At 38.1% G+C, this 11,627-nt stretch overlaps 1 protein-coding gene across 1 annotated transcript; it reads right to left on the bottom strand.

Annotated features, from left to right (window-relative positions):
* LOC308355721 (olfactory receptor 10K1-like) lies at window positions 1-942 on the bottom strand (the record flags this gene model as incomplete). The annotated part of the gene is made up of 1 exon (XM_080824162.1): window positions 1-942. One exon carries the CDS (start codon window positions 940-942, stop codon window positions 1-3), a length of 942 nt encoding a protein of 313 aa, XP_080680288.1.
* Between the last annotated feature and the right edge of the window lie 10,685 nt (window positions 943-11,627).

Below are 11,627 nucleotides of genomic sequence, written 5' to 3'. Positions count from 1 at the left end.
TTAATTAAAAGGATATGAAATCTGGCCCATTACCCTTCGAAGGGCTGACTTGAACTCCTTATTCCTCAGACTGTAAATCATTGGATTGAACAGTGGAGTGAGGATGGTATAGGACACAGATATGAGGGTGTCCTGACTTGAAGAGTAGCTGGACTTGGGCCTTAAGTAGATGAAAGAGGCACAACCGTAATGCACAGTTACCACAATGAGATGGGAGGCACAGGTGGAGAAGGCCTTGTACCTGCTGGTGGAGGATGGGATCTTCAAAATGGCAGAAATGATGCGGATGTAAGAGACCAAGATAAGTAGCAGGGGAATGACCAAGACGAATACACCAATCATGAAAATGACCAACTGACTGAGGCGGGAGTGGTGGGATGCCACCTTGAGGACAGGGGAGATGTCACAGAAGAAATGATGGAGCTGGTTGGAGGAACGGAAGGGCAAGTGAAATACCAGAGAGGTGATAATCTGTGCAATAGTAAAGCCACAGGCACAGGCAGCGCCCACTAGTCCCACACACACCCGGTGTCCCATGAGCTCCGTGTAGCGCAGAGGGTTACAGATGGCCACGTAGCGGTCATAACCCATGGCTGCCAGCAGGAAGGAGTGAGAACAGCCAAGGAAGAGGAAGGTGAACATCTGGATGGCACAGCCCAGGAAGGAGATGGTCTTCTTCTGGGCCAGCAGGTCCACCAGCATCTTGGGTACAATGACGAAGGTGTAGCAGGTCTCAGAGCAGGAGAGGACGGCAAGGAAGAAGTACATGGGGGTGTGCAGGGCTCTGTCCAGCACGATGGTGGAAATGATGATGGCATTGGTGCCCAGGGTGAACAGGTAGAGGGGCAGGAAGGCTATGAAGAGCAGCCGCTGCAGCCCGGCCAGAGAAGAGAAGCCGAGGAAGACGAACTCCCTCACCAGGGTCTCATTGCCCCGCTCCATGCAGAGAACCTCCAGAGAGGACAGTCAGGGACAGAGACAGAGGCCAGGATCCAGGAAGGAGAGTAAAAATGTGTGGGGAAATCAGCACAAAGTCTGTAGGCAGGTAAATCCTTCATTCCCCCTCGGAAAGTCTGCCAAGAAAAGAATTAAGGCTAAACATACAACAGAGGATCGGACAGCCACTTAGGAGACTTCTCTGAGACTAAGACCATGGTATCTCTCTAGCCAAGGATTAAGGATCTGTCTCATTGGTTTTACTTGTATCTTACTTTGGGATTACTGTATTTGTCTTTTCAATAGCATCCCAAGAAACTAGCTCTCCAAAAGTGAAAAAAAAAAATGTTTAATTTCAGCCATCTGAACTTGTTCAGAACGTTGAAAGAAGGAATGAGAGGTGTTCAGACACAATATGCGAACCTGTTTATCCAACACAAAATTGGAAGGGAGAGGAAGAGGTCTCCAGCAAACATGTGAGGGGAATTGTGTTTGTTGGTGACTTCTTACATGCTAGGATATGTGGTAAGACCATCATAAACCCATGGCAGAAACCAAAGCAATAAGGAAAACAAAAACAAAAACAAAAGTAAAAAACCTTTGGTGTTACTTCTGACAGACTGACTAATGAGTAATTAAGGACATTCCTGGAGGCTCCACACTGGAGTCCTGAGCAAAGGGTGGGACAGATGACAACACCAGTTTAAAGAAGAACATCCCCTATTCCAGGAAAAGATGAGTCACCAGCGGGAAAGAAAAAGACTCATTACCTTTGCAGTATTTATAGCTCACCTCCCCTTTCCCATTTTCTGTGTCTCAGAGAAACTCAGAGAACAGAGTTTTCCAAAAATGGCTCAGAGCTTGCAGAGCATGAGAAAGAATGGGACAATTGGTCAGTGTTCCAAGTTCTAGTACCCTGCCATAAATCACAGACTCTGTTTTATATATTGTTATATCAACAATATTCCTTTTGAATATTCTGCAACACAGTCCTCAAGCTGCAGAAAGGATTTTTTCTAGTCATTTTTAGGACTAATATCAGATAATTTTTTCATGGGTGTATTTCCCAATTGTCCATGCCTGGGAACTAAAGAAAGTGTTCTCTGTGAGCAAAATCAACTAGCCTTTATTTATTGGTTGCATCCAGTCTTTATTTACACACTTTTCAGGGGCACCTGGGTGGCTTAGTCAGTAAGTGTCTGCCTTTGGCTCAGGTCATGATCCCAGGGTCCTGGGATTGAGTACTGCATCAGTCTCTGTTCTACAGGGAGCCTGCTTCTCCCTCTCCCTCTCCCTGCCACTCAGCCTACTTGGGCTTTCTCTCCGCCAAATAAATAAATACACGTATTGCATGGAGCACTGGGTGTGATGCAAAAACAATAAATACTGTTACGCTGAAAATAAAAAAAAATTAAAAAATTTAAAAAAATTAAAAAACTATTTTATTTCCATACTTTTCAGTATATTCATATACCTGTACATCATTTTCTGTTCAGGAATCATTTGCATCTGCTACCAGAATTTTTCATGTTTACATTCTTCTAGCCAATAGCAAATCTTAGATTTCTAGATTTAAGTTAAATGATGTGAAATTTATTTTTTTTTCTTTTAAAGTTTTATTTATTTGAGAGAGAGGGGGATGCAGTGCACAAGTGGTAGGGGCAGGGAGAAGTAAAGAGAATCTTAAGATGTGCATCTCCATCTCCTAACCCCCAGGTTATGACTTTAGTCAAAACCAAGTGTCAGGTACTTAACCTACTTTACCATTTGCATGCCTCAAAATAATGGGATATCTCTGAAACTCATTGTATCTGTTCCTAGAAAATGGAGATTAAAATTTTTGTTCTTTCTTATTAGTTAGCAACTGGTCCTAAGCTTAAATAGATATAACTATTCACTTATTTGAAATCAATATGAGGATACTCACATTGGCTGGTATGAAAGCTCTTTAACAAATAACAGGGATTTGTCATTCTTTAACTATCAAGATAGTTCTGTTACATATAAAGTATATATTTACCATGTCTATCCCCATTACATAAATATATATGTGTACAATGGCTGTATGTTTTCTATATTTAGAAAAAAAAATTAAATGAGACAGTGTGCATACATAACACTCTCACCAGGACAAAGGGATTTCTGTATTTCAAGACAGTGAAGCAAATCTATATTTATACACGTTGCTTGTCCTTGTCTTGGCACTTTCCAAAGATTTTTCTGGGTCTCCATTCACCTAATGCACGTCCAATTCCCACCATATCCTAACTCCACTGAGTATATCATATGGATTAGGCCACAGAGGCTGAAATTCTCTTGATTCTGAAGGAGTACCTGTATCTACCCAAATCCAGAACTACTGTGTAAATGATTTGTCACTCAGACCCATGAAACAGCTGATTTCAGTTAAGTGGACTTTTTTTTTTCTTACATATTATTAATATTACCCCACCATCTAAATGGATTCTGTTATTGATATATTTGCCCTTTTGTGGTATATGGGAACCCAGAAGCACAGTCCATCTGGGGAAGCAGCGCTCATCTGCTCCAGAAAACATCAGAGACCACTACAGTCTGATAAATCTGTACCCTGAATAGAAAGATACAAGAGCAGAGAAATGAAAAGATCTTCCAGCCAAATACCCACAGGCTATTAAAGTCAAGTAAAAGATCCCTCTGTGTGACATGAGAAGAACTCTATGTTAAGTAGCTTCGAGGAACTTTGTCCAAGACACTTCATTTAAGACACACATAAAGTAAGGATATCCCATCGCCTTATTTTAAAACTAAGGGGCTAGGGTAAGCAACAAGTGTTATAATTTGACCAGAGGCATGGAAAAGTACTTAATCAGAAGTTCCTTGGACACTACCTTACAGAAGGAGTTTTGCTTAGGGTGAGAGTGAAGTTTAGACCCCAAGAGTATTTTCAACTCAGGGAGTCCAAGATTCTCTAAATGATGATCCCTGAAGTGCCCTTATATTCGAGAACCTATGGAGGACATTCAGGTTACAATTCTAGGAGATGACATTTGCATACCCTATTTCTCTCATTCCTTAGGTACCTCATTGAGATATTATATAATCTGGATTTAAATAGTGTCTTGGCATAGGAGGGTCCTGGGTACCTCCAAAAGGGGGCAAATCTACATGTTTTTCAAATGCAAAACTTTTGAGATACCCAGATGTTTTCTTAAGGAAAACATCAATCAATAAACCAAGAGAAATTACATAGACAGCAACAGAGAGCAAAGAAGTAAAATTTTTATCTTCTTCAATAAACACAAAAAACCTGAACTTATCCTATTAAAGTGGAGTCTGAGCATCAGATTTCAGTTATAGCTAAAAGGAGACTTCGCTGAGTACATGGCAGAGAGAGAAGTGGTGATTCAGGATCCCTTTCTTTCAATCCATGAGTCAACCAGTCAGAAAGAAGAGAAAAGAAAATCTAGCTGGGAACCAAACTGACCTAGTCTGATCATTGTGAAAATTCATGGAAACTCTATGGACCACACCTAATCACTCTTAGGACTTCAAGTTAAAAGTAGCCCCTGATTCTCCTTCTCACTTACGAAACTGACCCCCTGCACACCCCAACACACCTAACCCCCCCCTCACCCAACCAACAACCACACCCACTCAGGTTCGCACCCCACAGAGCCCAAGACTACATCGATATTCCTGCTGTCCTGTCAGCACCTACATCGCTCTCCTCCTTTCAGTTCAGACAGAAGGAGCTACTCAGTATCTGGGATCCCTTGGCAAGTAGATTCTAAGCCAAAGATTGGAAACTGAAGAAATGACACCAGAAGAGAGTGAATCTGCCCTGAATAGAAGCTCTCTCATCTCCATCAATAGAGCAAGCCTCTGCCACCCATCAGGACCTTGGGTCAAACTCACTGTCTGTAGAAGCTCTGGTGACCAGCATGCAGTGTGGTTATTAGAAGCATGTACTTGATTGCTGGACTCTTGAGGCTAGCTCTACTACTGGAGATGTTGTCTTGGGGTTAATTAGACATCAAGTCTATGTTGGAGATTTAATGTCACCATGTTCTCAAAGGTAGCCTTTTCTGGGGAACCTGGGGAGAAGGAGCCAGGAGCATAATTAGCCTGAGTCTACAAGGGAAGTTGAGTCTGTGTGTGGTGGATTCTGTGGAAGAAATCACCACAATTCAAACTATATTCTACAGACCAAGTAGGAATGTTTCATTGAATTTTAAGTCAGGAGAATTGTATATCAGCCTGGTGATTCTCAACTTCAGTATTGCTAAGAGTCAAAGGAGGGCTTTATTACAAATTTATCTTCTCAGGTTCTTGTCCAAAGACATTCTCATTAGGGACCTTGGGATATTCTGACAAAACCTGAATTTTAACAAGCATCGTCAGTCTAGTGAGCTCTATCATTCAATTGCTTGCTGTCTACAAATGCTTTTTTAGAGGAGTGACTAAACATAAAGTTCTCCCTTTCATCCAAGCAAGTCCAAAATGAGTATAAATCCAGTTCAAATCCCAGCATGAATCATGAAGGCAACCGATAGTCACATTTCTGAAGTCTACATGGAAGAATAAAACAATTTTGAAAAAGATGGGTCATACAGAGGCTCACTCTTCCCAGGAGTAAGGTGGCTGAGTAGTAACAAAGAGCAGGCTGTGGGAGCAAAGAGAGATAAATAGTACAGACATACAGAGAGGAGAGCTCAGAAATGCATCTGTGCATTTTTGGCAACAGAAATGACCTCACATGTCAGGAAGAAAACCGTGATTGTTTAGTGCATAATACTGGGAAAAGGGCTCCTTCTTTGCACCTCACCACTCAAAGGAGGTGTCCTGGTGGAATAAAGACATTTCTTCCTGAAGGCTCAGTAGGAGCACCAAGTGTTTGACCATTCCTGATCGAGCCCTTTGAGTCTACTCCATCTTCCAAGCAAGGTACTGTGCCCACTCCCCAGCACCAAACATGTGAGTCTGGGAATCAGTGGGAGAGGAGTTGGACACCCCTCCTTCCATTACACCCTGAATGACTGACACATGCAAGGTTGAGTTGTACAGTTCAGAGGCATTATTTCTCAAGAGTGTTGCCTCTGCCAGGAAACACAAAACTGGAAATTGAGGCTTGCCTTTGGCCATTTCTACCATGGTCTACTTTGTTCTACTGTACAGGTGATCTGCAGGCAGAAAGGGTCTTGTTACACTAGCTAGAGTAATTGTTCCTATTTTTTTTTTTTTTTGTGATTGCTACAGTGTTGATTTTACTTTTCTGACAAACTTCCTTGATATAAAAATTTAAATTTAGCTTGTAGTTGTATATCTACAGATAGGTGATTTTTGTGACTTGTCCTATAGCTGTGTATCTACAGACAGATAATTTTTGTGAGTATCCTTTAGCATGAGGAACACAGCTAAATCTTTCAATGAATATGCAGATTTTTGAAAGGTACATTATTTTAAGTTTTTAGGTTTTCAGTTCCAGAGGTTACATTTCATTTGTTTTCCATCCAAGTATATTGACTGCCTTGATGACGGAGCCAATAGTTTCTGGTTTTTTCCTCTCTTTAAAACATTTTTAATTATTTTCATTTTTTGTTTTAAAATGTTTTCTAACTTCACAAAAGTTGCACATATTTAAGGCATATAACGTGATGTTTGATATATGTATGTATTATGAAATGATTACTACAATAAAACTATCATACCAATCACATCACTAAGTTGTGATATGTGTTTGAAGGGACAACACTTGTGATCAACAGACTCAACAAATTTAAAGTATACAATACAGAGTTACTGTATATAGTTACCATGCTATACATTAGACCTCTGGGACTTATCCATTCTTTGTAACCAAAGTTTTTCTCCCCCTTATTCTCCCTAATGGCCATCACTGCATTTCCCCTCCCTCCAACCCTGGCTGCCACCATTCTAGTCCCTGCTTTTATGAATTTGACTTTTCGATTCCACGTGATTATGTGTTTTGTTGTGGATGTCTTATTTTACCCAGTACAGTGCCCTCCAGATTCATGTTCATGTTGTCACAAATGGGAGAATTTCCTTCTTTCTCATTATTGGGTAATATTATATATGCATATGTATATGTATTATATATACATGTATATATATACACACACACACATATATAACATATTTATATATATAAATACATTTTCTCTACCTATTCATGCATCAATGATTATAATTTACCTGTGGGTTTTTCATATATGGCCCTTATTCTGTCAAACAAATTCCTATCTATCCAATTTTTTAAGAGTTTTAATCATGAATAGGGTGGTGTATGTTGTCAAATGATTTTTTTGCATTTTTTTCTGGTCATTTTTAAATTTTTTTTTTCTCTCCTTCTGTTAGCACAGTCTACCACATTGATAGATTTGAATACCTTGAACTGTCTTTGAATCTCAAGGATAAGTCTCACTTGATCATAATATGTAATAATTTCAGTATGTCATTTTATTAAGTTTCCCAGTATTTTGTTGAGGACTTCTGCATCTGTGTTTATCAGTGATTTTGACCTATTGTATTTCTGTGGTATCTTTGGCTTTGGTGTTAGGGTAATGTTACCCTCATCATATGAGTTTAAAAACCTCCCCTCTTCTATTTTTTGGAAGTTTAAAAAAATTGGTGTTAATTCTTCACATGTTCAGTAGAATTCACCCGTGAAACTGTCTGGTCCTTGGCTTTTATTTGTTGGGCCATTTTTAATGACTAATCAATTTCTTTATTTGTAATCGGTCTTTTCAAACTTTCTATTTCTTCTTGATACAATTTTGGATTATATGTTTCTAGGAACTTATCCATTCCTTCTAGATTATCCACTTTGTAGTTGTACAGTTGTTCATAATAGTCCCTTACTATCTTTTCTGATTTTGAGGCACATTGATACTTCTCTTTCATTTGTTATTTTATTTATTTGGATCTTCTCCCTTTGTTTTTCAGTTAGTCCAGTGAAAGTTTTATCGAGTTTGTTTTCATTTTGGTTTTCAAAAAGTTAGCGTTCAGTTTGTTGATCTTTCTTTTGTATTGTTTTTTCTAGTATCTATTTATTTCTTTTGAAATTGTTATTATTTCACTCCTTCTGTGAACTTTGGACTTAGTTTGTGCTTTTTGTTCTTGTTCCTGAAGGGGTAATGTCAGGTTGTTTGTTTGAGATCTTTCTTCTTTAAGTATTTATGGCTATAAACTTTCCTCTTAATGCTGCTTTTACTGCATCCCATACATCTTACTATATTGTATTTTCATTTTTGTTTGTCTCAAGATATTTTTTAAATTCCCTTTTGATTTCCTCCTTGACACAATGATTATGAGTGTGCACTGTTTGGTTTCCATATATTAGTGAATTTTCCAATTTTTTTTACTGTTACTGATTTCTGGTTTCATTCCATTGTAGTCAGAAAAAATACTTTGAATGATTTTGCTCTTGAATTTTTTAAGACTTGTTTTGTGACCTAACAAGTGATCTATCTGGGAGGATGTTCCATGTGCACTTGAAAATAAAGTGTATTCTTCTGGTATTGGGTTGGAAGTTCTGTGTATGTCTGTTAGATCTATTTGTTCTGTACTGCTGTTCCGTTCTTCTGTTTCTTTACCAAGTTTCTGTCTGTATGATCCTTTTATAGAGGGTGGGATATTGAAGTCTCCTACTATTATTTGATTGCTGTCTGTTTCCCTTCAGATCTGTCAATATTTGTTTTATATATTTAGGTGATTTGATGTAAGATACACATATATTTATATTGTTATACCATCCTGTTAAATTGACACTTTTATCATTATACAATGATGTTTGTCTCTTGCAAGATATTTTGACTTCTTGTCTGTCCTTTCTGATATGAAGAGCAATCCCTGTCCTTTTCTTGGTTATCATTTTCATGGTATCTTTTTCTATCCCTTCACTTTTACCTGTGCATGTCCTAAAAGCTAAAGCAAGTCTCTTGTAGGCAGAATATTGTTGGTTCTTGTTTTTTTTTGTTTGTTTGTTTGTTTTTTATTCATTCAGCACCTCTGTCTTTTGTTGGAGGATTTATTCCATGGAAATTTAAAGTGACCTGGAAAAGACTTATTCTTGCCCTTTGATTCATTGTTTTCTGACCGTTTTGAAGCTGGTTTCTTCTTTCCTTTCTCCCTTTCTTGCTGTGTTCTTTTGTGGGTACTATTTCTTTAAGGAAAATAGAGTCACTACTACAGGGTAGTGAAGAGTTTGTATGGAATCTAAAATAAGTGGCAATGTGTCTTTTACTACTTCATATACAAAGGCAAATTTTGATTGAAACAACCTATTTAGGCAAAGCTACCCAATTCTGTAGGAAATGTTGAGGTGTTAACGAAGTTCACAAGAATGTTCAATAGGTGAAAGAAAACAATCATAAATAACTATGATAGTCTTGTGATGAATTCCAGAAATGAGGATTACAGTAGCTGTGTTTTATTTTCTTGTTTGCTTAATTATGTATATATTTGTATATGTTAACCATTTACCTCCTCTCTTAATATGCTGGTTTATATAAGGTATCTTGCTGGTGGTAAACATCATAATTCAATTCTTATAGAAAGACCATCAAGCAATATTTAACCTGTGACACGCTGTGTCTCCCTTTTATAAGGATGAATGGGGGCACTCTTTGTGTGAGACATATTTGCATCAAAAGAAGGGTATGTATGGATGTTGAATATCCAAATGGGGAAACTGTGCTGGTTATATTTTGTTGACACTTGATAGCATACGTATACTTCTCTGATTCTCTTTTCTGTACTCTTCTATAGGGACAGAAATCCTCAAAATCCTGGAGTCTGTCCAGATTCCTTGTGCAGGGAGAAACAGTTCCTGAAAGGTCCTTCTAACTGGTTTCAGAAATGGACATGAGACAGATTAACAGGAGAATATCAATTAAAATTAATAGGTGTAGATATGGAAAATCCACATAGACATAAGGAATTCCAAAGACAGGCAAAATGAGGTATGTGTGTCATTCTGACCTAAGGAGAGTGGGCAGGGTTCTGGCTTTCAGAGGAAAGGAATGGACTTCATAGTGTGATAAGAAGAGCAGATGTATGGTAATTAGATGTTTGTCCTACCATGTCAATGGGTCACTCAGATAAAATTTATCTGCTAATAACCTGTATTTTGGGGGGAAAAACCCAATTTAGATTCTTCTGTGTGGTTAAGGGAGGACAAAAGTTTGTCTTGAGCCCACAGGGTCTCAAGTGCCTTCAACTCAAAATAACCCACATGCCAAAGTGTCACATCTAGGGGAGTGGCAGGGGAGGCTCTCCTGAATCCCTTCACTTGCCAGGAAATTTTGAGATAGATTTAGAAGTGCACAGATAATGGAAGAGAAAGAGAGTTTTTTTCTGGAAGCATGTTATACAAGCACTTGTCAAGGGGTAGATAGAAGCTTTTACCCTTGGCTTTTGGATTCCTGAGCATCGCTCATCAGATAGAGTTTGGTGAGTTTGGAAAAAATGTATACACCCAAGTGACAACCACCCAGTCAAGTTATAGAATATTTCTACAACTCCCCAAAGGTCTTTCTATCCTTTTGTGGTCGACCTCACCCAGCCCTGTCCCCAGAAAAATACTAATCTTGCTTCTTGCTGAATGGCTTGATCTTTTCCATAATTTCATACAAGTGAAATCAGAGTATGTTCATTTGTGTGTCTTACTTCTTTCACTGAGTATAGTTTTTGAGATTCACTCATGTTGTTGCATTCATCAACTTTCTGTATATTGCTTAATAACATTCTCTTTAGAAATACACCACAATTTATTCATCTGTTGAACTGTTGGGGGACATTTTGATTATTTCCAATTTGAGGCTAATCAGAGTAAAACGATTATGAAAATCAGTCTCCAATTCATTGTGTAGATATAGATATTCATTTATCTTTGGTATCTATGAAAGCAATGTCTGTGCCTGCTGGTAGAGGTCAATTTAACTGCTTGTAAATGAGCAGACTGCTTTCCAGAAAGGTTGTATGATAACTAATTTCCACCAGCAATGCAGGAGGGATCCTGCGCTCCCACATCCTCACCGTGGCATCTACTGCCCATCTTTTCACTATCCCACATGGACAGTGACATTTCACAGTACTTTTATTATGCATTGACTTGAAGACTTAGTATGTTGGGCAGTCGTTCATGTGTTTTTGGCTAGTTATAATTTCTTGTTAATGAAGTATGTGTACAAAGCTTTGATGATATTTTCATTAACAGGTTTGTCTTCCTTGTTTTCCTTTGCAAGACAGAGTTTTGTATGCTGTATAAAAGTTTTTACTAGTTTTACAAGTTTTTACTAGTTTTACTAGGTATAACTTTCTCCTACTCCTTTTAATTTTATTAATTCTGGCTTCATTATAACAGTTTTAATGAAATATAACTTGTAAACATTCTATCTACATTTTAAAGTGTACCATTCAATAGTTGTCTGCATAATCAGAGTTGTGCACTCATTAACATTATCTAACCTTAGAACAGCAACAATTCTAATGTTGATGAAGTTCAATTTATCACCTTTTTCTTTTATACTTCATGTTCTCTGCCTCTTGTTTAATAAATATTTGCACTCCAAGTTGCAGGTTTTTTTTTTTTCTGAAAATTGTTATAGCATTTGACATTTCTAGTTAATTGTGCATCACTTTTGGTAAAAGTGAAGATTTGTATTTTTTAATATGTACATCCAGTATGG

This window comes from Martes martes, assembly GCF_963455335.1.
Source record: "Martes martes genome assembly, chromosome: 15".
In the NCBI taxonomy this organism is placed as follows: Eukaryota; Metazoa; Chordata; class Mammalia; order Carnivora; family Mustelidae; genus Martes; species Martes martes.
This window is presented reverse-complemented; position numbering and strand designations above follow the sequence as displayed.